Below are 27,904 nucleotides of genomic sequence, written 5' to 3'. Positions count from 1 at the left end.
GGCTGCGGATGTCTGTGTCTGGAAGTGGTCAGAATCAGAATGAATTGGAGGCGGAATTGTTGGTGTTGAAAATAATAGCTATTTTTGGCCTTTTTCTTTCTCTGGAGCTTTTTCCATCTGGATATAAAGAGAAACGGTTTGGGGACTACAGGTGAGGTAGACGGGCGGTGATTAGTATTAGCTGGCAAAGGCAGATGATTGTTTTATACTGACAGGGGAGTGTCTGGCTCACGTATGTGCGCCGGAGCGTGAATTAGTGAATGTGAAGAGGGTGGGTGTATCAGTGGACTGAGGTGGTTTATTGTCGATTTGATTAGCTGGCGGTAGGGGGAGTGGGCCGTGTCTTTTACCCGTGATCCAGACGTGTTTTGGGAAGTAACATAGAGGTGTCTCGGGTAGGGAGTAGGGTTGTATCTCCCTCTCTGGTATTCTCCCCTTGCACCTTGTATCCCTTCAAGTAGCCGTGAGGTCCTCTTTACTGAGTCTGCCTTGTTTTTTTTTTTGTGTGTGTGTTTTCCTTTCCTTTCTTTCCTTTCTTTCCTTTCTTTCCTTTCTTTCCTTTCTTTCCTTTCTTTCCTTTCTTTCCTTTCTTTCCTTTCTTTCCTTTCTTTCCTTTCTTTCCTTTCTTTCCTTTCTTTCCTTTCTTTCCTTTCTTTCCTTTCTTTCCTTTCTTTCCTTTCTTTCCTTTCTTTCCTTTCTCTCAGTTTTCTGTAGTACTTTATTCCTTCTATTTGGTGTTTCCAGGGGTTTTTACCATCCTCTCGCTTGCACTTCTGCTGGGCCCAAATGAAACTTCAGCCTGAGTAGTTGCATGGGAAGGGAGTGATGCTCTGCAGGCGGTCTTTCATAAGCACGTGTGTATTTCTTGGGGGAAAAGGTAAAAGGACAAGTCAATGGGGACAGTGCTCTGAGGTTTCTCTTCCATGCTTGTAGTGTCTGACTTGCATGGGGAATGAACGCACCTTTTATAGGCAGTTTTTGGGCATGAGCAACGCCTAAATTTCACCATGTTAGTATGGCTTTGTAGGTAGTATAACATGCATAATGACATAGCAGTACATACGCTGAAAAATATCTGGGTGCCATGGAGTGAGAAGTTTGAATGATTTCATTTTGACAGCATCATATGAATGAGAGGCTTGCAACACTGAGATCTCTCCATTCAGCCAATGATGCTGAAGTGATAGAAATTAAGTAGGAATATTTCTTTAGATAATGGAGGATGTGATTTTTGTAAAAAGTAACTGAAGGTTAGCACGTAATTCCTAGAAAGCAGCAGATACTTTATTTATACTCTTTGACTGTATGCTTGAGTTATTGTTTAGGCTTCCTCTTGGTAGATTAAAAGTTCTTGTTGCAATATGCAGTTGTCATGTTCAAACCATTAGTTGTCTTGCAAATCCAAAGCCAAAAGGGAGTATTCAATACCATTTAACACAAACAAAAGGTCGGAGGGGGAGAACACACTAGTGAAATGAAACTGGTATTTCATCTCTGATTTAGAACTTTTTGAGCAAGTCACGCTTATAAAAAACAATTGAGATAACGTATGCACAAAATACCCCAAACCTGTAGTATTTGCTTGCTTTACAGATGATGATAGCTATGTGAAATATAGTGCTGAATATGTTACAGTTCCATTTAGTAATTCTGCAAGGATAAACCATAGATACAACCCTGAATTTCTAGAGATATACATGAAATTTGAACATTCAAGTTGATCTAAAACAGCTATGACTTGAATATGCTGAGGTATACTGAATACTCAAAAACAGGTGGAGAAATGAGTAGTCTTTCTCCCTCCAAAAATTAGTTTCACTTTTTGGAATTTTTAATAAAAAAGATCTTTAGGTGACACTTTAGGAAGAACTATTTTTTTTTTTTTCAATAGTCATTATTCAGTTGCTCATAAATAGTTCATGTTGTGGAGGATAACATTTACTCACATGGAAAAGTGTTTATATATGCTATCAGCATAGAAGTCTTACACAAATTATAGATGTTTCTTATAAATATGTATTATCTGTCATGTTGACATGACTAGCTATTAGTTTTTCTTCATTGATGCTAATGAGGTCAAGCTGGTAATCATGTTGATGATGATGTATTTTGTAAACTTATAAATAACAAAGCAAAGGTCATGTAGACTTTTTTTTTTGTTTAATTAAAACATTTGAACTGAGGAAAAAACACTTAACACTTTTGTGTAACTGCTAAAAACATGGTTTTAAAAAATGTTTGACCTTTGAAAAAATGAAAAATGTTTGATTCTTTGGTACACGTTAAAATGTCTGGAATTGTATTGGTATAATGATTTATAACAAGCTTTTAATGCTTTGAGCCACATGATCAGAAGATAAATTTTTGAAATTAACTCAAATTTAAATGAGTTTGTGTCCTGGTTTTGCCTGGGAGGGAGTTATTTTTTTTCATTACACAGAGTTGAAGATTTTTTTATCTTTTTGTGCTACCCCGCCAGCAAAGATGCTGGGGATGCACAAGAAGCCGGGAGGGGACACAACCAGGACAGCTGACCCAAACTGGCTAAAGGGGTATTCTATATCATATGATGTCATGCTGAACAATAAAACTGGGGTGGCTGGCTGGGATGGGGTGAGTGGGGGCTGCTGCTTTGGCATGGAATGGGCATCAGTCAGCAGGTGGTGAGCAATTGCACAGTGCATTACTTGCTTTGTATATTTTTTTATCATCATTATTATTATTTCTCTTCCTTTCCTGCCCTATTATATTTTCTTTATATCAATCCACACATTTTTTAAAAAACTTTTTTTCCCCTCTCTTTCTCTCCCTCATCCCATTGTGTGTGGGTGGTGGTGGTGGTGGTGAAGTGAATGGCTGTGTGGTGCTTAGCTGCCTATCAGGTTAAACTGCAACACTTTCTGAGAAGTTCAAAAGCAAATACGCATAGTAAGTCTCAAATGTAATGCAGTCTTATTTGTTTGAATCCATTATGTGGATGCAGCTTGGAAGTTAAAACTCATGTTGAAAACTGATGTAGTTTCTGTGCAGGTGGCACAAGTGATATTTGTTATTTAAGAAGTTCTGAATTCAAGAATGGAATCTAAGAACTTCACTTCCAATTTTCTATTAATGCCTAGCAAATATTGTGCTTTCATATAACAGACTAGAAAAACACGTTGGATCTTGCTAAAGACTAACTCATATAAAGGCTATAATACTGATTTTTGAAGCTCAAGTAATAAAGGTAGTGGCCAAAAATGTGCCCATGTGCCTGGCAACAGGATGAGGGGGAATGGGCTAAAGTTGTGCCAGGGGTGTTTTAGGTTGGATGTTAGGAAGAACTTCTTTACCAAAAGGGTTGTTAGGCATTGGAATGGGATGCCCAGGGAAGTGGTGGAGTCACCATCCCTGGAGGGGATGACATTTAGATGTTGAACTTAGCGATATGGTTTAGTGGAGGACTTGTTAGTGTTAGGTCAGAGGTTGGACTTAATGATCTTGAGGTCTCTTCCAACCCAGACAATTCTGTGATTCTGTGAAAATTAGCAAGTACCAGTGTTCAGTGTCTGTCTTATGTTCTATTTGAAGTTATAACAGGAAACACTTTAATTGTCAAGGCCTATCAGAATGCAGGAGTTAAATGTTTTAGGCTCTTAATGTATGTCATGCTTTCAAGTGTGATACCATGACTGAGAGGTGGTGCACAACAGGGTTGGAGATAAGTGATCTAGAAGACAAAAATCATAAGTGGATGGGCATGCACCCTGATATCAGATAGCTTTGGTTGCTTCAGACAGCAGTGTTCTTTTAATAAAAAAAATAATTCACAAAAAGATTTTTTTATTTTTTCCCTTAAACGTGCTCTTTGTGGCTAGCAGACTGTGCTGCTGTTTTTTACTAGCAAGTTGGTCTCACAGAGACTATTTGCAGTACTTACCAGATGGTGATAAAACATTGGAAGCTTCCTGAGCCAGATAGAAATCTCTTGCTCTTCATTGGACAGTTTGTGCTATCAGGAGCAAATTGAGCAGTGCAGAGCAGAGTTTCCTCTGATTCCTGGGCAAATGGTAACTAACTCTCTCTGACACTGAGGAGAAAAGTTGTGCATGTTAAACTATGCATAAAACCACATTAAGCAGATATTGCAAATGTACTGTTGCAAGCTTGAGCGTCAGGTGCTGAAAGTCACTAGCTGTTGCTTTGCTTTATTTCTCAGATGTGAAATAAAAGTCCCAAGAGTGCCTCTTGCTTAGTATTGTAGGTAACATGAAGATGGCACACGTATTCAGTTTTTGGATGGATGGAGGAAGTGAGTTAAATGGTGGTTAAAATAATTTGTGGAAGTTGTAGTTTATGCTGAGTCTGTATAAACCCTTAGAGCTGTTGATATATCTAACTTTGTTTTGAGGCACACACATACCCCAGTTCTCTCAGCCTCTCCTCATACAAGAGAGATTCCAGTCCCTTAGTCATTTTCGTGGCCCTGCACTGGACTCTATCCAGTATGTCCATGTCTCTCTTGTACTGGGGAGCCCAGAACTGGACACAGGATGCCAGGTGTGGCCTCACTAGAGCCGAGTAGAGGGGAAGGATCACCTCCCTTGACCTGTTGGTAATACTTTGTTTGCCTAATGCAGCCCAGGATAGAATTAGCCTTCTTTGCTGCAAGGCTACATTGCTAGCTTGTGTTCAGCTTGGTGTCTGAGGATCCCTAGGGCCTTTTCTAAAAAGCTGTTTTTCAGCTGGGTGGCCCCCAGCATGTACAACAACTGGAGTTGTTCCTTCCCAGGTGCAGGACTCTGCACTTCCCCTTGTTGAACTTGATGAGGTTCCTGTTAGACCATTTTTCCAGCCTGTGCAGGCCATTCTGGATGACAGCATGACCCTCTGTTGAATCAGCCACTCCTTCCAGTTTCTGTCATGTGCAGACTTGCTGTGGGTATACTCTACCTCATCATCAAGATAATTAATGAAGATGTTGAACAGAATTTGGACCCAGTATTGACCCCTGGGGTACACCACTAGATACTGGACTTAACTAGACTTTGTGCCACTGATCACCACCCTTTGGCTTCAGCCCTTCAGCCAGTCTTCAGTCCACCTCACTATCTGCTCATCTTGCTCATGCATCCACAGCTTGTCCATGTGGATCTTATGGGTCCAGTTTCCAATACCTTCCTGAAGTCTGGGTAGAGAATATCTGCTATTCTCCCCTCATCCATCAGGCTGGTAATTTCATTGTACAAGCTTATCAGGTTGGTCAGGCAAGCTGACTGGTGAATCCATGCTGACTGCTCCTGATGATTTTCTTGTCCTTCATGTGTCTTTCTGAGATTAGCTGCTCCATCAATTGAGTGTACGGAAGGCAGCTTCCTGAGTCAGCTGGTTAGTGAGCCTACCAGAGGAGGTGCCCTGCTAGACCTGCTCTTCATGAACAGAGAAGGACTGGTGGGAGATGTGGTGAGTTGGGAGCTGTCTTGGGCAGAGTGACCATGAAATGGTAGAGTTCTCTATTCTTGGTGGAGTCAGGAGGGGGGTAAAAGTAAAATTGCTACCTTAGATTTCCTGAAGGCAGACTTCAAAAAAAAAAAAAAAAAAAAAAGACTGTCAAAATTATTTTTTCATCATTATTTTTTCTCACCCAAAATTATTTTTTCATTAATCTGGGTAATACTTGTTGTAATACCGTTGATATGGTATTATTATGGTGTTCTGTTGTTTCCCCTAGCAGAATGGGTCTCCGCAGCATCCAGAATTCATTCAAAGTGTTGATTCTTATTTAAAGCAGCAAGAATTTAATGGTACCCATATATGAGCTCAAGCTGGGTGCCTGGAAGGTGGGAACATGATCATAACTTTCCTTGGGTTCTTGTAACCATGCAATCTTCATTTCATCAGCTATAGTCCACTCAGTTCTTGAAATATGTGTTATTTTCTTTCAGATTGGCAGTTGCTTGTTGCAGGGCAGGATGGCTACTGTTTTTTCCTGGGACAGGCTCTCATCTGGTGCCTTCCTTGGCCAGCACATGCCACCCAGACCCCAACACAATGCCACTAAAAGGTGCTCAATCACCACTACATACCAGGTTTGGGTTGCACAGAGCTCGTACTGTGGCCTAAGGCTTCCCTAAATTTACTTTTCTAATGTCAAACAGTAGCTACTCAAGTTCCTTACATACCAGTAGCTTGTTTCCCTTTCAGCATATAGTAGCCATAGCAGTGATAACAGATAATATTATATAGCAATTAACATCATACAATTCAACTCATGGGCTATTCTCACCCAAAATTAAATCCCCTTGATTTTTTTTTTTTTTTTTGATCCCCTGTTTAAACAGTATATACCCCGATCTGACGAGTGCAATTGCCACGGGCCTCCTTCCTCTTTCCAAAATTGTGTCCCATTATGAACATCACTCAAATTACTAACCCACCACTTGGGTTGAACCAGGCCAGCTACCCAGGGCCAACTTTCAGTTCCCCCCGGTCCTCCACAAACCCAGCAGTTACTGTGAGAAACACTCCGTAGCCAATAACTTAGGCTGAGGCGAGGATCTCAGTGAAGTAGTAATTTATTCGCGATTGCAATGGCGGGCGCCCCACAAGCAGGAGAGAGCGCATCTACTAGTTCCAAAACACAGTTTATATACCTTTTGATGGCAGGACCCTCCCCTGTTTCCCCACTGAGTGGGGAATCCAGGTTCACAATCTATCTGATGCTTCACAAACAATGCATGGCCTTCAGTCGCCGGCCTGTTACATTTCAAATTTCTTTTGACATTTTTACTACTTGAAGTGGTATAGTTTCTTCACTTATCTGACTTGACTTGACACCGTGATTTTCACCTAATTGTCCTAAGGAGTCTGGTTGTCTGCATTTTACAAGGTCGCCTGCTAAGCTTTCTTATCACTGTAAGCATATCTCAGTACCACATTCCCTCCTTCTAAACAATGTAACTCTGCAAAAACAACATTTCTATTCCCACATTACTAAGGTTAAAGGCCTTGTCCACTTCCTCCCCCAGAGTGAAAAAGTTATTCCTCCATTCTTGCCCATGGCTCAATTGCCCCTGTAAAAACAATACCAGGAAGTATAGCATTTCTTATCCTTTTACACCATCCAATCCTGAGGGTGTGGGAAACGCCTTCAATGAAGGGGTTGGGCCCGATTTCAGAGTTGGTTTGGGCTTGTGTTACCATTCAGCCTGTAGGGGTGATCCAGCTCCTAGAAAACTAATCACAACTCTGTGTGTGCGTGTGTGTGTGTGTATATATATATAAGGTGGTTCTTATGTTACTTTTCTCAGGACGACCTGACCTTAGTGCAGGAGAAGTCTGGTCGAGGCCCTCTGTGTTGGGTCTGTCTGAGCTGGAGTCACCTTTTCCCTGCAGCAGCCCACACAGTGCTGTGCTCTGCACTCGTAGCTGGAACAGCACTGGTATTACTCCAGTGTTGTGTCTATTGCTGCAGAGTGTTGGCACAGCATCAGGACTCCCTCCAAGCCCCCAAGAGCCAGCAGGCTGGGGGTGGGCAAGTGATGGGGAGGAGACATTGCCGGGGCAGCTGACCTAAACCAACCAAAGGGATATTCCATAACACCTGATGTCACACTCAGCAATAAAAAGGAGGGCTCTCATGGGGGAGGGGGCTGTCCTCCTGAACAACCACTACGCATTTTGAGGCCCTGCTTCCCAGGACGTGGCCGAACATCGCTCGTTGATGGGAAGTAGAGAATAAATTTTTCCTTTCTCTCTGTGCTTCCACGCGGCCTTATTGTTTCTTTTGTTTCTTTTTTCTCCCCATTCCCTTTCCCTTTAATTAAACCTTTCTCATCTCAAACCTCGAGTTCTCTGTGTTGTATTTTCTCCCCCTTCCTCTTTGAGGAGAGGGGGAGTGAGAGAGTGGTTGTGGTGGAGCTTGGCTGCCCACCTGAGTAAAACCACCACACCCTCTCACTCGGCGGTCAATACCCATAGGGGTTGGCTCCCTTGGTAGACCATACACACCGCAGTGGAAGGTCCTGCCCCAGTCTTGCCTTCTCCCTTTCCTCCCTTCAGACTTGTCCTCTTTATCTGGTGCCCTTAATTTGTGCAGAGCCTGGTTGCCAGAATATTAGTCGTTCTTTAGCCTTAGTTTCAGTTCCCCAGGAGTGGACTCCACCCTCCAAGCTTTGGTAGTTACTGGTCCCTTTACTCTGGATGCGTGGGTCCAACCCCTTTCTGCTGTTCTCACAGCTGTTTCAGTAGTAAAACAAGGTACAGTCTCTCCCATTGGGGGTTCAATGGTTCTTCCCTCCAGGTTTTTATTAAGACCTTGTCTCCTGGTTGTATCTTATGAATAGCAAACCCCAGTGGGGCGTTTTGTGCTAAAATTCCCTTTTCCCTTAGTTGTTGTAGTTGTTTCCCTGTCATGATCACATATTTCTTGCTTTCATAATTCTCTATCAATGAATAATCCAATGGCATTCCTTGGGAATATGGCATTCCATATAATATCTCATAAGGTGAGATACCCGTTTCACTATGGGGCATAGTCCTAATATTCAATAATGCCAATGGCAAACATTTTATCTAAGACAGTTGGGTTTCAATCATTAATTTAGCCAATTGTTGTTTAATCATTTGATTAATTCTCTCAACTCATCCTGACCTTTGTGGATGCCATCGAGTATGGTATTACCATTTAATGCCTAGGGCAGTGGTTAAGTCCCGTAACACCTTAGATGTGAAGTGTGTCCCCTGGTCAGAGTACCAGTGGACCTGCTAGGGTAGAAGTTCTAGGTCCCTGTCATTCCTGCCTGCAGCCCTAGACAATTTCTTTCTGATATCAGGGGCCAATTGCCCTAGAAAGAGGCTAGCCAATTGCCTCTGTTTGTATTCTGAAGCCAGGTCCAAATTCGTTTTGTTTTCTTTTCCATTGCATTTCAAAGTTGGTCCAGAAATTCCATAGAGGTTTCTTTTGGACCTTGTTGGAACAGATTCTCAACTTAACCAGATTTTGGTATTTACCGTTCATTATTTCCGGGGTGATTATGGTCTCAGTGGGGGGTCAATCAGGGGAATGCAATCGTCAACTGAGCAATCGTCAACCCTGAGCGGTCCCGTTGGCAATTTGAGCTCACTCATAAACTCAGGCTGTTTTAAGAGTTTGCTGCTTTTCTGTTTCCATGACAACTCTCTCAGACCTATCATGGTCCCTCTGCCCCAGAGGGCTCACACCCGTGATTTTGAGATCTCAGCTTCTTGTTGAGGTGGAACTATTAACATTCCTACATCCTCTTTCCCTGCTCATTCAACTTCAAGCAGCTCTGTATTGTGGTTTGACCCAGCCGGCAGCTAAACAGCCGTTCGCCCACCCTCCCCCCTCCCTCCCTGGGATATGGGGAGAGAAACGGGAAAGTGAAGCCTGTGACTTGAGATAAAGACAGCCTACTAAGACAGGAAAATAATAATGACGATAATAGTACTACTACTAATAATGTGTACGAAATAAGGGATGCACAATGCAATTGCTCACCGCCCGCTGACCGATGCCCAGCCTAACCCTGAGCAGTCCGGCCCTCCTCCTCCTCCCTGGCTAGCCACCCCTATATATTGTTTAGCATGACGTCAGATGGTATGGAATACCCCTTTGGCCAGTTTGAGTCAGCTGTCCTGGGTCTTTCCCCTCCCAGCTCTTGCTGCACCCCCAGCCTGCCCTCTGTCAGGACAGAGTGAGAAGCTGAAAAGTCCTTGGCTTGGTGTAAGCACTGCTCTGCAACAATTAAAACATCAGCATGTTATCAGCACTTCTTTTGGCACTAAGCCAAAACATAGCACCCTACCAGCTACTAGGAAGAAAATTAACTCTGTCCTAACTGAAACCAGGACACTGTTAAATACTACATGCCACACCTTTAACACCTTCAACAACCCTTTTAACACTTCCTTTATCTTTCTTCAGCCTGTACTTTTCTCATGCCAACACCAAAGGCTCAGTCAGCGGCCAACTTAAGTCCACTCCTTTTCCCTCTAAGATGCTGAAACAACATATCAGTATACTACATTTCATCCTATTTACCTTCTCTCCTCAAAAACAACATCAATTGCAAAATAGCGTTTGTACTGGTTTCAGTTAGAACAGAATTAATTTTCTTCCTGGTAGCTGGTGGAATGCTGTGTTTTGGCTTAGGATGAGAAGAGTGCTGATAACACCCCGATGTTTTAATTGTTGCAGAGCAGTGCTTATACCAAGCCAAGGACACCTCAGCCTTTTGCTCTGTCCTGCCAACAGGCAGGCTGGGGGTGCAGCAGGAGCTGGGAGGGGACAGACCCAGGACAGGTGACCCAAACTAGCCAAAGGGGTATTCCATACTATCTGACGTCATGCTAAACAATATATAGGGGTGGCTAGCCGGGGGAGGGGGCCGGACTGCTCGGGGTTAGGCTGGGCATCGGTCAGTGGGTGGTGAGCAATTGCATTGTGCATCACTTGTTTGTACATATTATTAGTAGTAGTACTATTATCATCATTGTATTATTATTATTATTATTTTCCTGTCTTATTAAACAGTCTTTATCTCAACTCACGGGCTTCACTTTCCATTTCTCTCCCCTGTCCCAGAGAGGGAGGGGGGAGGGTGAGCGAACGGCTGCGTGGTGTTTAGCTGCCGGACGGGTTAAACCACGACAGCGTTATAGTCGATTGACCCATAAAGTGGCCATTTAGTTTATATAGTGGCCACCATTGATTGCAATACTTAATTAAATTAAATACACGAGTGGCAGGTGATTCCGTTAGTCCCAACCAGGCTGTAGCATACTTGCTCTCTTCTGGATCTATGGGTGTTGTAGGAAGAATGGCCAAAAACACAACAGACACCAGTATGGTCAGACCATGCTCTCCCTTTGTTACCCAAATAGCCTGACCTTTATAGCAAACTTAACAGGGGCGGATAGTGTCTCACACAAGATTATTGGTCAAAAGCACTCAAACAACTGCAAGAAAACAACCCCACCTGCAAGAAAACAACCCCCTTGTGATTAGCAGTCACGTAGATATTGTCCTTGAAGCCAGCTGCTGGCAACAATATTTTTTAAATTCCTCAATTGGGCGATGTGGGAACATTGTCATGGGTACTTCTCGTAGTCATCCTGGTAGCTTGGTTTGCTCAGCTGCAGCAAGCCATGGGATCTTTGCTGTTTCAAAAATCCCTCAACAATTCCCACTTTTTCTTTTTGAGCAAACCAAGAACGATGTAACAGTCAGAGAGACTCATCCTGTCAACTGAACCCAAAAGTCATGATGGTATCATACCACCCTGCCAACAAGGAGGCTGGGGCTGCACAAGAAGTTGGGTATGTTTAGGTATTATAATGAAATTCCACCCTGAAAGCTTCTTCAGTGCTGTATATTTTCTTTAAAATGTGAATATTAGTTTAATTTCCCAAGTCACCTCAGGCAATTATTCCACAGGGGACACAGCCAGGACAGCTGACCCCAACTGACCAAAGGGATACTCCATAACATATGACATCATGCTCAGCAATAAAAGCTGGGGGAAAGAAAAAGGGAGGTTGTTCAGCGTGACGGCATTTGTCTTCCCAAAAAAACACATTATGTGTGATGAGCCCTGCTTTCCTGGAAATGGCAGAACATCTGCCTGCCAATGGGAAGTAGCAAATTAATTTTTTGTTTTGCTTTGCTTGTGTGTGCAGCTTTTACTTTGCCTAGTAAACTGTCTTTATCTCAACACGAGTTCTCACACTTTTATCTTTCCAGTTCTCTCCCCCATCCTACTGTTATAAATTCGGAGTCAATTTAGCTTTATAAGGTTTATTTATGGGGTCAATAAAAGGCAAGTAAACAGTGCTGGGTGCGCGGGGAGTCTGGGCTCCTCCAACACGCACACAAGTTACATCAGGCAGATGGTTTTTATGCTCCTAGGCTAATACATATTCATTACTACTCCTAGAAAAGACAGGGTTATTATTCCAGTTCCTGGAATCCAAACCCTCCCACTGGCGCATGCGTATCAGTCTCCGGTGGTCCCTCTGGGGGTCTCTCGTGCTGAAGGCTCGTAGTCTTCCTCCCAGGCTTTGTCCTTGTCCTTCTCCTTTGTCCATCTTGGCTGGATATCAGAGACTTACGCAGCGTCCCATGCAAGCTTTGTCTTTTAGTTGTCCTTCAGCTTTCCCCTTCTCCTGAATCTCTTGGCTGGATATCAGAGACTTGCATAGTGTCCCATGCAATAGTCACAATAGTTAGCAGTTATTCTGAACCCCCCCCCAGATATCAGAGACTCAAGGTTTACCCTTCAAGCCCTCTATTGACACGAATTGCTGGAACATTCTTTTCACTACTTGCTATTAGCTGCTTGTCTAAAGCTTCTGCTTAATAGTTTGATGTAGAGAGGATAGATTTTTTTTCAGCAAAAACATCCTATTGGGAGGAAGACCATTATACCAGACCAAGAATGGGTACAACTTAATTATGCATTACTTGTGCTAGGTTCAGCTCAGAACAGTCACACTTAACCTTTCATAAAAGGTTGTAGGATCTTTTAAATAAAAAAGGATAAAGAATTAGTTCAGTGTAGTGAACTATCACAGTTACAGATGTATAAATAATGTAAGACACCCTCAGTCTAGTCGTGTTCCATGAACTAGTGCGCCCACATTTAAAGAATTTGGTCATGTGAGTACAAAATGAGTAGTGCAGTTTATTAAAGCAACAGGTACACAGGTTCTTTGGATTGCCAGTGATAAATTCACTGTCTGCAAAACACGTGCAAATGCTAAGTGTATGAGTAATACCGCCTGGCTATATATGCGTTAAAAGATATAGAGCAACTCTATAGAGATTTCTAAGTTTCCCGGGGAGGCACTTAGCATAACCAAGTGTTCAAATCTTACTCAAAGGCATCCCAATGGGGGGCAAGAGACGCTCAGCCCATCAACTGATCCCAGAAGTCAGAAGGTGTCTTCCCTTACGTGATGGTATCTTCCCTAACATCTGCTCTCCCTTAAGATAATTTATATTATTTTTTTATCTTGAGCTTGAGTGAAGTGACTCTAGTCATATATGCCTTTGTTACAATTGGTGTGAAATTTTCTAGCTTTGCTTTTAAAGGTACAGAATAGAAAAATTTAAAGCGCAAGCTCAGTGAGGCGTGGTTACACCTTAGAAGCAGATAGCTTTTGGAATGGCGGTGTGTTATGGTATTATGATATTATAATGGGAAAAGTTCACCAAAAGGACAGCATTTTGTCAAAAACGCGGCAGGCCATTGTCCCAGGGTAGCAAATATGCAGCTTATCAATCTCATTGGAGCAGCTGAGGGAACTGGGGTTGTTTATCCTGGAGAAGAGAAGGCTGAGGGGAGACCTCATTGTTCTCTACAACTACCTGAAAGGAAGTTGTGGGGAGCTGGGGGTTGGCCTCTTCTCGCAGATAACTAGAGATAGGACTAGAGGGAATGCCCTCAAGTTGTGCCAGGGGAAGTTCAGGTTGGAAATCAGGAGAAATTTCTTCTCAGAAAGAGTAGTTAGGAATTGGAATGGGTTGCCCAGGATGGAGTCACCATCCCTGGGAGTGTTTAAGGAAAGGTTGGACATGGTACTTAGGGACATGGTTTAGTGGGTAATATTGGTGGTAGGGGGATGGTTGGACCAGATGATCTTGGAGGTCTTTTCCAACCTTAATGATTCTATGATTCCCATTTTTCCTCATGTGTGTCCTCATGTCTCCTGCCCCTAGCTGCTACCACCTGTTGTCAAAATTTTGTACAGAATTCTCATGTGCTACTCAGGGTGAAGTTTTGTCATGTGGTGAGTTGCTTTCATCAGTTGCTGAGCTGGCTGTTCACGGCCTATGCATGGACAGATCTGTTCTGCACTCTCTGCTACCAAAACCAAACCCTGCCATTTATCCTAAATATAGGTGTACAGCCTGCAAGTACTTCTTTGTGAATCTTTGTGACACTTCTTTTGTATCTCTTTTGTACTTTTGGGAATCTTTGTGGCCAGCTGTTGCTGAAATGCGAAGCATCACTGAACCAAAAAGGGAAAATCAGATGATGTATTGAACTAAGCATTTCAAAAATATAATCTTGGTATTGACTTAACTGCATCACACGTATTTAATAACCCAAAGTATTGTACATTTTGATGAATGTTGTGTGTAGCTAACACATAATATATATTGACCTAAACAAAGCTTTTTACTTCTCAAATGCTCATGTATAAAAATCTCAACTTTAACATTGCTCGGAGTATTAAATTAGAATAGACTAGGATGATTTGTTCCTTAACAAGAGCATTAATGTAGTAGCTTACTATCTATAATTCATATACTTTAGCTTTAAAGAGTTAGATACATACTAACAAAATCAAAGGTAAATCAACTATGTAAGCAAACCCAAATTAAAGGCTTATCTACATGTGAGTTTGTCATATGGATTTAATCTCTTGAAACAGGCATTATCTATACTAATATATATTTATTATAATTTCTGTTGTAAGCTAAATCATAGAATCATAGAATCATTAAGGTTGGAAAAGACCTTCAAGCTCATCTGGTCCAACCATACCACTACCACCAATAACACCCACTAGACCATGTCCCTAAGTACCATGTCCAACCTTTCCTTAAAGACCCCCAGGGATGGTGACTCCACCACCTCCCTGGGCAACCTGTTCCAAGGTCTGACTACTCTTTCTGAGAAGAAATTTCTCCTAATTTCCAACTTAAACCTCCCCTGGTGCAACTTGAGGCCATTCCCTCTAGTCTTATTGCTGGTTATCTGTGAGAAGAGGCCAACCCTCAGCTCCCTACAACTTCCTTTCAGGTAGTTGTAGAGAGCAATAAGGTCTCCCCTGAGCCTTCTCTTCTCCAGACTAAACAACCCCAGCTCCCTTAGCTGTTCCTCATAAGACTTGTGTTCCAGACCTTTCACCAGCTTTGTAGTCCTTTTCTGGACATTCTCCATGGCCTCGATGTCTTTCTTTTAGTGAGGAGCCCAAAACTGAACACAGTACTCAAGGTGCAGCCTCACCTCGAAGGGGACAGTCACCTCCCTGGTCCTGCTGGCTACACTATTCCTGATACAAGCCAGGATGCCGTTGGCCTTCTTGGCCACCTGGACACACTGCTGTCTCATGTTCTGGCGAACATTGACCAACACCCCCAGATCCTTTTCCTCTGCACAGCTTTCCAGCCACTCTCCCCCAAGTCTGTAGCGTTGCATGGGGTTGCTGTGGCCAAAGTGCACGACCCAGCACTTATCCGTGTTGAACCTCATCCCATTGGCCTCTGCCCATCGACCCAACCTGTCCAGGTCCCTCTTCAGGGCCTTCCTACCCTCCGGCAGATTGACACTTCCCCCCAACTTGGTGCCGTCTGCAAGCTTACTGAGGGCGCACTCAATTCCCTCGTCCAAATCATCAATAAAGACATGGGCCCCAACACCGACCCCTGGGGAACACCACTCGTGACCGGTCGCCAGCCGGATTTCACTCCATTCACCACTCTCTGGGCCCAGACACCCAGACAGGTTTTAACCCAGCAAAGAGTGTACCTGTCCAAGCCATGGGCTGCCAGGTTCTCCAGGAGAATACCATGGAAAACCATGTCAAAGGCCTTGCTGAAGTCTAGGTAGACTACATCAACAGCCTTTCCCTCATCCACCAGAAGGGACACCCGGTCATAGAAGGAAATGAGGTTGGTCAGGCAGGACTTGCCTTTCATGAACCCATGCTGAGTGAGCCTGATCCCCTGGTTGTCTTGTACATGCTGTGTGATTGCGTTCAAGATGACCTGTTCTATCACCTTTCCTGTCACATTTCAGTCTGAAAGGCCTGTAGTTCCCTGGGTCCTCCTTACGACCCTTCTTATAGATGGGCATCACATTAGCAAGTCTCCAGTCCTCCGGGACATCTCCAGATGACCATGACCACTGATAGATAATAGAAAGCAGCCCAGCAATCACATCTGCCAACTCCCTCAGCACCTTTGAGTGCATACCATCAGGGCCCATATATTTGTGGGTGTCTAGCTTGCCTAAATAATCTCTAACCCAATCCTCTTCAGCCAGTGGAAAGTCTTCCTCTCTACAGGTATTCTCTCTTGTTTCTGGGGTTGGTAGTGCGTGGGGGCTAGCCTTAGCAGTGAAGACTGAAACAAAGAAGACATTCAGTAATTCCGCCCTGTCTGTATCTGCCATCACCAAGGCACCTTCCTCATTTAGCAGTGCACCCACATTTTCCTTAGTTTTCCTTTCGTTGCTGATGTATTTGAAGAAGCCCTTCTCATTATCCTTGATGCCTCTTGCTAAATTTAATTCTAACCAGGCCTTGGCCTTTCTTATTGAATCCCTGCATTCTCTGATAATGTTCCTATATTCCACCCAAATGGTTTGTCCCTTCTTCCACATTATGTATGCTTTCTTCTTCTAAGTTTTCCCAAAAGCTCCTTGCCCATCCGCGCAGATCTCCTGCCCCCCTTGCTTGACTTCTTTCTCTGAGGGATGCACTGATTCTGAGCTTGGGGGAAGTGATGCTTGAATATTAGGCAACTTTCCTGGGACCCCTTTCCCTCTAGGGACCTGGCCCAGGGGATTCCTCCAATTATGTCCCTGAAGAGGTCAAAGTTAGCTCTCTTGAAATCCAGGGTTGTGGTCCTACTTTGCCCTGCTTCCTCCTCGCAAGATCTTGAACTCCAACATCTTGTGGTCATTGCAGCCGAGACTGCCCTCAGCTTCACGTTTCCAACTAGACCATCTCTGTTAGTACCAGGTCCAGCAATGCCCCTCTCCTTGTTGGCTCACCTACCACCTGTGTCAAGAAGTTATCCTCAGTGTTCTGCAGTAACCTCCTGGACTGTTTACTCTGAGCTGTGTTGTGTCCCCAGCAAATAACAGGGTGGTTAAAGTCCCCCATAAGAACCAGGGCCTGCAGACGTGAGGCAACTTGCAGCTGTCTGTAGAAGGCCTCATCCACTTCCTCTTCCTGATCCAGTCATCTGTAGTAAACACCCACCACAATGTCACCCCTGTTGGCCTGCCCTTTAATCCTCACCCATAGGCTCTCAACTTGCACTTTGCTCCCCTCCCTGCCCCCCCCCCCCCCCCCCCCCCCCCCCCGCAGAGCTGCATAGATTCCAGTTGCTCACTCATATAAAGAGCAACTCCACCACCTCACCTTCCTCATCACTTTTCTTTTTGGCCTGGGATTTCAGCCTTTACTGTGTTTAAAAATTAACTATCAAGATTTAGGTGTGATTTAGGTGTGCAAATGATGTGATTACTTTTTAGTGATCCTTTGAGAATTCAAATTTCTCAGTCTATTGGTCAAAACAGCAATTTTCCTGACTGTCTCTGGTTCAAATGCCTATCACTTCCTGGGGAAGAGAACAACTTAGTCATAACTGGATCATTCCTACAACCCATCTTCTCTTTTGAATTCCACCTTCATCTTTTGACTATTGTGAAATACTGTCTTTGTCTTCATTGGGTACAATGCTGTTGTCTCTCCTTTAATTCAGTCTGGGAAATGACTATAGCATATTATATCATCTTCAGAAAAATATTTAGTCCCTTAGTTGTTTAGATTAGTTTTATCAGTGCCATGCATTTCCTTTTGGATTTTATGTATTTTACTATGCCTATGTACTATGGTGAGGGGTCTGGAGAACAGGTCTTATGAGGAGTGGATGAGGGAGCTGGGATTGTTTAACCTGGAAAAGAGGAGGCTCAGGCGACCTTATAGCTCTCTATATGTACCTTAAAGGAGGCTGTAGCAAGTTGGGGGTTGGTCTGTTCTCCCACGTGCCTGGCGACAGGACGAGGGGGAATGGGCTAAAGTTACACCAGGGGAGTTTTAGGTTGGATATTAGGAAGAACTTCTTTACCAAAAGGGTTGTTAGGCACTGGAATTGGCTGCCCAGGGAAGTGGTGGAGTCACCATCCCTGGAGGTCTTTAGAAGACATTTAAATGTAGAGCTTAGTGATATGGTTTAGTGGAGGACTGGTTAGTGTTAGGTCAGAGGTTGTACTAGGTGATCTTGGAGGTCTCTTCCAACCTAGACGATTCTGTGATTCTGTCTTTCAAAATGATATAAAGTAATGCGCAGGGTCTGGAAGGAGATAGATGCTTATAAGTAGCTTGTTGATGATAAGCCTTGAGGTTGAAATAATTGCTGCTGAACACTGTACTTCTCAGTGTTTTCTGTATACTTGCAGTCAAGATACATATGGAGCTTAAGGCATAGGGTTGTTTGGTTTTTGTTTGTTTGTTTGTTTTGTGTTTTTTTTGTTTGTTTTGTTTTGTTTTGTTTTGTTTTTTACTTTGCTGAAAATATAGTATAGCAAGGCATTCATGTCATGGCTGCCTCTATGGGTGGTGGTGTGTGTTTGCTAGTGTTACTGCATTTTGACCAAGTTACTCTAATTAATATCACTGTATCTTGCTGTACTGCTATTCAGGAAAGCGATCCCTTCTCTGTCTTGGTTCAGTTGATACAATACATAAAGTTCCTTTCCTTTTTAGATAGCTGGTGGCTGAGTAGAAGAGGGAGACCTAGTGTCCCCACTGGATGGAAGGTTTTTGCATGTGTTCAACTGCTGTTTGTTTTGGCCAGCTAACAGCTGATCAGCAGACCTATCTCAGAATCATATACAGTCGGTGCTTTCTCTAGTTAGCAAGTAAGGGAGAATTGAAGATATTCCAAAAGGGAAAAGGTCTGAGGGGGAAAGAAGATTGGGTTATTGCACAGGGGATGTAGGCACACAAGGCATTAACCTGGTTTTCTAACATGAAACCTGGTCTCCTACAGTTGGCAGAATAACTCATATCAATTCAAAATGTATTATTTCAAAAACAGTATCGTGAATATTTTCAGGGTCTCTCCATGTGTGCTAATAAAAAACACAAAATAGTTCAGGTTGGAAGGGACCTCTGGAGGTCATCTAGTACAACCCCCTCTGCTCAAAGCATGGTCATCTAGAGGACCATGCACAGGACCATGTCAAGATGGCTTTTGAATATCCCCAAGAATCTTGTCCAGTCACGTTTTGAATGTTTCCAAAGACAGAGACTCCACAACCTCTCTGGGCATTCTGGTCCAGTGTTTGACTACCCTTGCAGTAAAAAAAGTTTTTTTTATGTGCAGATGAAATTTCCTATGTTTCGATTTGTACCTGTTTCTTCTCATCCTGGATACTTCACTGGATGCCACTGAGAAAAGTCTAGCTCCATCTTTACTCCCTCCCATCAGGTATTTATATACATAGATAAGATCCCCCTGAGCCAGGCTAAACAATCCTAGTTCTCTCACTTTCTCTTGATATGTCAGATGCTCCAGTCCCTTCATCATCTCTGTGACCCTTTGCTGGACTCTCTCCCGTATGTCCATGTCTTTCTTGTACTGGGGAGCCTTGAACTGGACACAGCACTCCAGATGTGGTCTCACCAATGCTGAGCAGAGGAGAATAACCACCTTCCTTGACCTGCTGATAATGTTCTGCCTAATGCAACTTGGGACGCAGCTGACCTTCTTCATTGCAAGGGCATATTGCTGGCTCGTGTTCAACTTTGTGTCTGCCAAGATCCTCGGGTCCTTTTCTGCAAAACTGCTTTCCAGCTGGGTGGCCCCTAGCATATGCTAGTGCCTGGGGTTGTTCCTCCCTATGTTCAAGACGTAGCATTTCCCCTTGTTTGGACTATATGAGGATATATAATCATCTGAACAATTTATCAAAGACTGTATTGTCTTTTTAAGTAGAAATTTTTACATTGGGGATTGGATGGTTTACTAAAAAATAGTGTTTTACTAAAAGAGTGTAAAAAGTTTTTTACTAAAGAGTGTTTTAGTTTGGACAGGAATTAACGGAACCATGTTGCATTATTCAGCTCACAATTGAGCATCCTGTGACACATTTGATGTACTGTTGGCTATTATACCATGTTAACTCTATAACAGATTCCTGCTTTGCTTTTTTGTCTTGATTCTGATTTTGTGTTCCTTCACAGGGTTTCCAGACGGAGTATAATATCAATATGGTATTGGAAAAGTAAGGTATGTTTTTGGTCATCTGTCTCTTAGCTATCACTTTTTTTTTAACTGTTCTCACTGTGTTCTAAATTGAACTCCATCTATTTTTATCATTATAGCTGCTTCTGCTTTATTTTATAGGATCATGGATTTTCCAGGACACTTCAAGCAAATCTTTCAGCAGCTAAACTACCAGAGGCTTCATGGCCAACTCTGTGACTGTGCCATTGTGGTGGGAAACAGACATTTCAAAGCCCATCGCTCTGTTCTGTCAGCATGTAGCACGCATTTCCGAGCAATCTTTACTGTAGCAGAGGGTGATCAAACTATGAACATGATTCAACTGGACACTGAAGTGGTGACAGCAGAAGCCTTTTCTGCCCTGATTGATATGATGTACACTTCTACACTAATGCTTGGAGAGAGCAATGTAATGGATATCTTGCTTGCTGCTTCTCACCTGCATTTGAACTCTGTTGTTAAAGCGTGTAAACACTACCTTACTACCAGGATGCTACCAATGTCTTCACTTAATGATAGAGTTCAGGAGCAAAATGCACGCATCCAAAGATCTTTTATGTTTCAACAGCTCGGGCTCAACATTGTGAGCTCTGCACTGAATTCCACTCAAAGCACAGAGGAGCAATCAAATACCATGAGCTCATCAATGAGAAGTAACGTAGAGCAATGTACTCTCCACAAGTGTAAACAGTCTTCTGATGATCGGGCCAGACAGCGAATCAGACCTACAGTAGATGAGTCCATTTCAGATGTTACTCCAGAGAGCAGGCAGTCAGTAGTTCATTCACGAGAAGATTTTCTTTCACCAGATTCACTGAAGATTGTGGAAAATTCTAAGGCCGATGCTGTTACTGATAAACAAGAGGATAATACTATTATGTTTGATCAGTCTTCTGGTGCTCAAGAAGATGCTCAAGTACCCAGCCAGTCAGACAACAGTAGAGGAAACGTTTCACAGATATCTATCTCATCTCAGGTAATACAAGTGGAAACCTGTTTTGATCGGGAAGCTACTTCTGAGAAAAACAACTTCCCATGCAAAAATCCAGATGTTGGTCTAACTGAAAAAGAACACATGGGGGTGGTGGTTAAATCTGAACCTTTGAGTTCCCCAGAGCCTCAAGATGAAGTGAGTGATGTCACTTCTCAAGCAGAAGGCAGTGAGTCTGTTGAAGTGGAAGGAGGAGTGGTGACTGCAGAGAAGTTAGAACTGAGTCCTGAAAGCAGCGATCGTAGCTTTTTTGATCCACAGTCTAGTACTGATAGGGTTGGAGACATCCATATTATGGAAGTGTCAAATAACCTGGAACATAATTCCACTTTCAGTATCTCAAATTTTCTGAATAAAAGCAGAGGTGGCAACTTGGGTGCAAGTCAAAATACCAATGACAACATTCCAAATACAATAAGTGACTGCAGAATGGATAGTGATGCCTCTTACCTATTGAGTCCAGAGTCCAGGACTGCTAATGGTCATTTCTCTGCTATGGTTTCTCATGCAAAGAATCCATTCAGTGAGCCTTCAGACTCTCATTTTGTTAGACCAATGCAGGATATGATGGGTCTTCCATGTGTACAGACTTCTGGGTACCGGGCTGCAGAACAATTTGGTCTTGATTTCCCAAAGTCAGGCTTGGGCCTGCACTCTTTGTCAAGGACAATGATGGGTTCCATAAGAAGTGGAGCTAGTGGTTTTCCTGGCTATCGTCGCATAGCCCCCAAAATGCCTGTTGTGACCTCTGTTGGGAGTTCCCAACTACAAGATAACCCTTCCAGTTCCCAGCTGTTAATCAATGGAACCACTTCTTTTGAGAATGGACTTCCTTCACAACCTGGTCCACCACAGTTGACAAGGGCATCTGCCGATGTTCTTTCAAAATGTAAGAAAGCCTTATCTGAACACAATGTGTTGGTTGTAGAAGGTGCTCGTAAATATGCCTGTAAGATCTGCTGTAAGACTTTTTTGACTCTAACAGACTGCAAGAAGCACATTCGTGTGCATACAGGAGAAAAGCCTTATGCCTGTTTGAAGTGTGGCAAACGGTTCAGCCAGTCCAGTCACCTATATAAACATTCTAAAACAACCTGTCTGAGGTGGCAGAGCAGCAATCTACCTAGCACTTTGCTTTAATCTCCTCCACTCCATAGCTTTATGGGAATGCTAGTACAAAATTATAAGACTGGAGTATTTCAGGAATATTAATGCTATTTTGTTCAAGGCTGAAGTCTGAGAAGCTATCTTTATAGATTAGTGAATTCTTGTGTGTGAAATTGTTACAAACACAGAAGTCTTGATTCTGTAAATTGGCGATAAAGCCATATTTACTTCACTTGTGGTGGTTTCACACTGAAGGACATCTAAACACCACAATCGCTCTCTCACTCCCCCTCCTCAAAGGGGGGGGGAGGAGGAAAGTATGATGGGAAAGAAAAAGGCTCACGGGTTGAGATAAGGATAATTTAATTAAAGGGAAAAGAAAGAGAAAAAAATAAGCAAAGACTGTCCAGAGGAAAAGAAAGAGAAAAAGCAATTATTCTCTACTTCCCATCAACAAACAATGTTTGGCCATATACTGGAAAGCAGGGCCTCAGCATGTGCAGCGGTTGATCGGGAGGACAGACATTTTCATAATGAGAGCCCCCCCCAAGTGCACCTGTCTGTCACAAAATGCTTTAGAATATGTTAATTATGAAAATAGTTTTAGGGTTCCAAATACAATTATGGCTCTTTTGCAGTAAAGGACAATATGTAATGAAGATACTTAAAATAAGTCAATGACAAGTAACTTCTGGACTGTTAGATGTGTATATAAATACTTTGAATACAGCAAGACCTTGTTTTTTTACTGTTTTTCTGTAAAAACTTCTATCGAGTAATAAGTGATGTACTACAGACCTCAGTCCCTGGAAAAGTTATGGAGAAGATTGTCCTGGGAGATACTGAAAGGCAGTTAAAGAACAAAGCTATTATCAGGCATATTCAACATGGGTTCATCAAGGGAAAGGCCTGCCTTAGTAATTTGATTACCTTCTATGATAAGGTCAACTGCTTGGTAGATGAAGGGAAGGTAGCAGACATAATCTCTGAATTTTAGTAAGGCCTTTGATGCTGTCCTCACAGCATCCTACTGTACAAATTATCTAACTGTGAGATAAACAGGTTCATGCTATGCTGGGTGATGAACTGGGCTCAACAGTCACTAGCTGTGTTCCCCAGGGCTCAATTCTTAGGCCAGTCTTGTTGAACATTTTTATCAGTGATCTGGATAAAGGAGTAGAATGCATCCTCAGCATGTTTGCCAATGATAGTAAACTGGAAGGTGCTGCTGACTCCCTAGAGGGACAAGAGTTATTGCAAAAAGATCTAGATTGATTGGAACACTGGACAATCATCAACAGCAAGTTCAACAAAGGAAAATGCTAGGTTCTGCACCTGAGACAAAATAATGCTGGACACATGTACAGACTGGGAGACAAGTGGCTAGAGAGCAGCTCAGCAGAAAGGGATCTGGGGGTGATGGTTGACAGCAGGTTCAATATGAATCAGCAGTGTTCCCTGGCAGCCAAGAGAGCAAACCACATTTGGAGGTGCATTAAGCACAGCATAGCCTTCCAGTCAAAAGAGGTGATTCACCCGCTATATTCAGCATGGGTGCAGCCTCACCTTGAATATCATGTACAGTTCTGGGCTCCACAATATAAAAAGGATGTTAAGGTCCTTGAAAGTGTCCAGAGGAGGGCAACAAAGCTCATAAAAGGGCTGGAAGGCATGTCCTATGAGGAGAGGAGAGGCTGAGGACACTTGGGTTGTCTAGTCTGGAGAAGAGGAGGCTAAGAGTCAACCTCATTGCTTTCTACCACTTCCTGAGGAGGAGAAGTGGAGAGGGAGGTGCCAGTCTCTTCTTCGTGGTAACCAATGATAGAACGTGCAGGAACAGCAGAAAGCTGCACCAGGGGAGATTCAGACATGAGGAAAAATTTCTTTACTGTGAGGGTGGTCAAACACTGGAAGAGGCTTCCTAGAGAGGTGGTTGATGTTCCATGCCTGCGATTGTTCAAGAGGCATTTGGATAATGCCCTCAGTAATATACTTTAACTTTTGGTTACCCCTAAAGTGGACAGGCATTTGGACTAGATGATCTTTGAAGGTCCCGTCCAAGTGAACTATTAAATTCTATATTTTTAATGCTTTTTCTTTAAAAAGCTTGATTTGCTTAGATTAAAATTTCACAATTCTTTGTTTCCCTTTCAGCAGATGCTGACATGCACCAAAAAGAGATCAGGAAGCTGCAGTTTTTAGTCAGTCTTAGCTGTTACTAATGTTGTCAGCTCTTACAGGGCAAGGACTCAGGTCTCAGCAAGCAGGTGAAAGGGGAAAATGTTTTATAAATACCCGTAATTGAAACATTTGCAATTTATGCTTGTGTAGTATTAGCACGTTATGTTTAAATTGAACCATTTTTCATTTTCAGAGTAAACATTCTGTTCATTTTAAGGATCGATCTGTTACAAGCAAAACTTCCTCTGATTGCATACTTCAGTACAATTTTGCTCTCAGATGAGCAATTTATCTTTTCTCAACAGAGCACAGAGGAAATATAAGAAACTTGTTCCAAGGAACTTGTGACTTTCTGTAGCACAAAAGGACCCCCAAATAATATTTTATGCATAATATGTATAAACCTTGATTATGTTGGTCCATTGGACTCTGAGGTGGGCCCATTCCAGAGTGACGAGGTTGCATACTCTTCATGGAGCTACAGTGAACATCTTCAACCATTCCTTTTTCATACAAGCCATCAGTAAACTGTAAATAAATAAATAAATAAATAAATCTAAAAACCAAAAATCTAAGGGACGTAAAATAAAAATTTACGCTAGTATATGAAGAATATAAACTTTTCATGCTACCTATTATAAGTAAATGCAATGGGACTCTCTATCCCTGGAATCAGATTTCTGGAAAGCAGAGCACAACAGGAGAATGTTTATCCCCCTTCCTGCTGATGACTTTTCTTTTTCTGCTTCCTTATGAGCTGTTTGGACAATGTTAAGTACTACAAACAAGGAAAATTGTCCAAACAGAAACAAATGAACTGTACTGACTTCATATAACAAAGCAGTGCAATGCAGACCAACTTAGAACAGGCCAAATTATTGACCCAACCTTTTCCCTTGTAGTCACACTATACTGGCATGTCCCAATACTGTTCAACTTTTTCCCTGGTTTTGGCTGGGATAGAGCTAATTTTCTTCCTAGTAACTGGTATGGTTTTGTGTTTTGGATTTAGGGTGAAAATAGTGTTGATAACACATTGATGTTTTAGTTGTTGCTGAGCAGTGCTTACACTCAGTCAAGCACTTTTCTTCTCACACTGCCCTGCCAGCAAGGAAGCTGGGGGTATACAAGAAGCTGGGAAGGGACACAGCCAGGACAGCTGACCAAATGGACCAAAGGGATATCCCCTACCATATGATGTGGTGTTCAACAATAAAAGCTGGGGGGAAAGAAGGAGAAGGAGGAAAAAATCAGAGTAATGGCATTAATATTCCTAAAAAACTTTTACATGTGATGAGCCCTGCTTTCCTGGAATTGGCTGAACATCTGCCTACCAATGGGAAGTAGTGAATGAATTCCTTATTTTCCTTTGCTTGTGTGCGCAGCCTTGGTTTTACCTAGGAAACTGTCTATTGTCAGCTTTATTGAGAGCTTTTTTGAGCTCTCTATCCCCATGTCTAAGAAATCAAGCAGGGAAGGCAGGAAACTGGGATGGCTGAGCAAGGAGCTGCTGGTCAAACTGAAGCATGAGAAGGAAATGCACAGGCAGTGGAAGCAGGGACATGTGGCCTGGGAAGCATATGGGGATATATAAGGTAGTTGTGTAGTCATAATAAGGAGAAATGCTAAGTAGATAAGTGGACAATAGAAGGCCTCACTGTTCCAAAATAGGGTGGAAGCTTGAGAAAAACAGGATGAGCAGTGTGGGAACAGTAAAACAAAGATCACAATTTCTTAAAATATAAGAAAATGGAAAAAAAAAAAGGAAAAAGGAGAAATTAAAGGGTTGAAAAGAAAAAGAAAAACTGTACATATATGGTATAGAGGAGCGTCGAGTAGCTTGTGAGCCTGTAGTACTCAGCCAATAAAAGGTTATGATTTGTTTACTAAAATGCACTCCTAATTGACAGGATGCTCGCCATTGCAATCGCGAATAAAATAGCTTCACAGAAGATCCTGTCTGAAGAAAATTATTTGAGATTTTTCCTCACAGGACAATAGTCTGGAATTAGTGGGTAGGGAAGCCAGGCAGCTGGGATCCCTTGCTAGAGATGTAGGCATTGACAAAGCAATTGGAAATGGAGCACACATCTTCACCCTCTGGAGGCATGTTCTGTCAGGTGTGAAGGAAAGGTATCCCTTCAAGGAAGATGTTGTATGTCAGCCAGGCAAGTGGACCACCATGGAGAGGGGAATACAGTACCTGAGGGAATTAGCTGTGCTGGAGGTGATTTATGATGACCTAGACAAGGAACTGCTATCGACAGATCCAGATGAAGTCAAGTGTACATGACCCATGTGGCGGAAGTTTGTACGGAGTGCACCATCATCATATGTTAGCTCACTGGAGTGAGAAACAAAGTTGTGTTTTTGCTGTGGAAAATTCCACTAACCTTGCATATTCAAAAGTGATTGTGCAGGCATGACAGTGGCATAGCAGTGTGGAGTATGTTAAGCAGATAAGGGGAAGGTCCCACTGTCTCAAAATAAGGAGGATAGCTAAGGAAAGCAGGACGAGCAGTGCAAAATCAGTAAAAACGAAAAATCACAGGCCCTCTAGTCACGAGAGAAGAAGGAAAGGAAGGAAAAGGAGAAATTAATGGTTAGTCAAATCAAATTATACATATATAGTATAGCAATAAGCATTGAGTAATTTGTGAACCTGTAGTACTCAGCCAATGAGGAAATGGGAGGAATCAACCATCGGGTAATAGGGAATATAAGGTTATGATATACTTTTGCTGTGCACTCCTGCTTGCAGGACGGCCGCCATTGCAATTGCAAATAAAAATGCTACTTCACTGAGATCCTCGCCTGAGCCTTTGTTATTGGCTGCAGACTGTTTCTCACAAACTGGGGGCTCGTCCGGGAGCCTTCTGGGGAGCCCCATTTCAAGAATTTACCTCGTAACTCTGTGCACAGACCAAGGTAAGAAATATTAAGTATTACCTTGGGGGGTTGGGTAAGAATCTTGTGTGAAGTGTGATTGAGATATACTTTTGTACGAAGTGAGTATGGGGTCCCGATCCATGGTTCCGTAGCTCTGTGAGGAGCGTGGTTGGATATGGACGTAGCACGAGGTAGAAGGAAGAGTCTTGTCAGTCACATTTACTAGGGCAGTAATGACCTGGAAAGACCAAGAAAAACCCATGGTGGATGAATTTACTAGAGAATGTTGGTAGTACTAAGGAATTCTTTTTTCTTCCTTACAGACCTGCCTCTTGTCAATAGAGAAACTTTCTCAAGAGGTCCACCAATTCAAAGAGATATATCTTTCTCCCAACCTGTACAAGGCAGTGTTTCAGCTATCAGGAGTAAGCGTCCTTCTGTTCAAGAAAGAAGATAAAGTGGGTACACACCCTGTGCCACCCTGTAGTTTTACCTACGTGACCATGGAGAGGACATGAGAAAATGGGATGGAAAATCTACCTTGACCCTAGAGGCATGGGTATGTGACTTGCAAGGAAAAGCAATTGAAAAAGGGGGGTTCTCTGAGAAATTTGCTGTTCCAATTTCCAGTGGGCATTCCCCCTGACACAGTGATGAAGATTCTGACCAGGATTAGGGGGGCCCTGCCTCCAGCCAGGGGGAGG

At 42.8% G+C, this 27,904-nt stretch overlaps 1 protein-coding gene across 5 annotated transcripts; it reads left to right on the top strand.

Moving 5' to 3' along the window:
• LOC116501407 (zinc finger and BTB domain-containing protein 5-like) lies at positions 1 to 27,904 on the top strand. 5 transcript variants are annotated; one of them, XM_032206944.1, is made up of 5 exons: positions 1 to 151; positions 19,130 to 19,234; positions 19,990 to 20,035; positions 20,153 to 21,912; positions 27,524 to 27,904. In XM_032206944.1, exons 4-5 carry the CDS (start codon positions 20,157 to 20,159, stop codon positions 27,655 to 27,657), a joined length of 1,890 nt encoding a protein of 629 aa, XP_032062835.1. In that variant the 5' UTR covers positions 1 to 151; positions 19,130 to 19,234; positions 19,990 to 20,035; positions 20,153 to 20,156; the 3' UTR covers positions 27,658 to 27,904. The 5 variants fall into 5 exon arrangements, with proteins under 5 accessions (XP_032062835.1, XP_032062830.1, XP_032062831.1 ...); XM_032206939.1 differs by lacking the exon at positions 27,524 to 27,904 and having other exon boundaries at positions 20,153 to 22,452; XM_032206941.1 differs by lacking the exons at positions 1 to 151; positions 27,524 to 27,904 and adding an exon at positions 5,428 to 5,442 and having other exon boundaries at positions 20,153 to 22,452.

This window comes from Aythya fuligula, chromosome W (genome assembly GCF_009819795.1).
Source record: "Aythya fuligula isolate bAytFul2 chromosome W, bAytFul2.pri, whole genome shotgun sequence".
Taxonomy (NCBI): domain Eukaryota; kingdom Metazoa; phylum Chordata; class Aves; order Anseriformes; family Anatidae; genus Aythya; species Aythya fuligula.
The sequence above is the reverse complement of the archived record's forward strand: the minus strand, read 5'-3'. Positions and strand labels throughout refer to the sequence as shown.

Excerpts from the sequence above, each read along its gene's own strand:
- LOC116501407 (XM_032206940.1), top strand. The coding sequence starts at position 20,157 with ATGGATTTTCCAGGACACTTCAAGCAAATCTTTCAGCAGCTAAACTAC.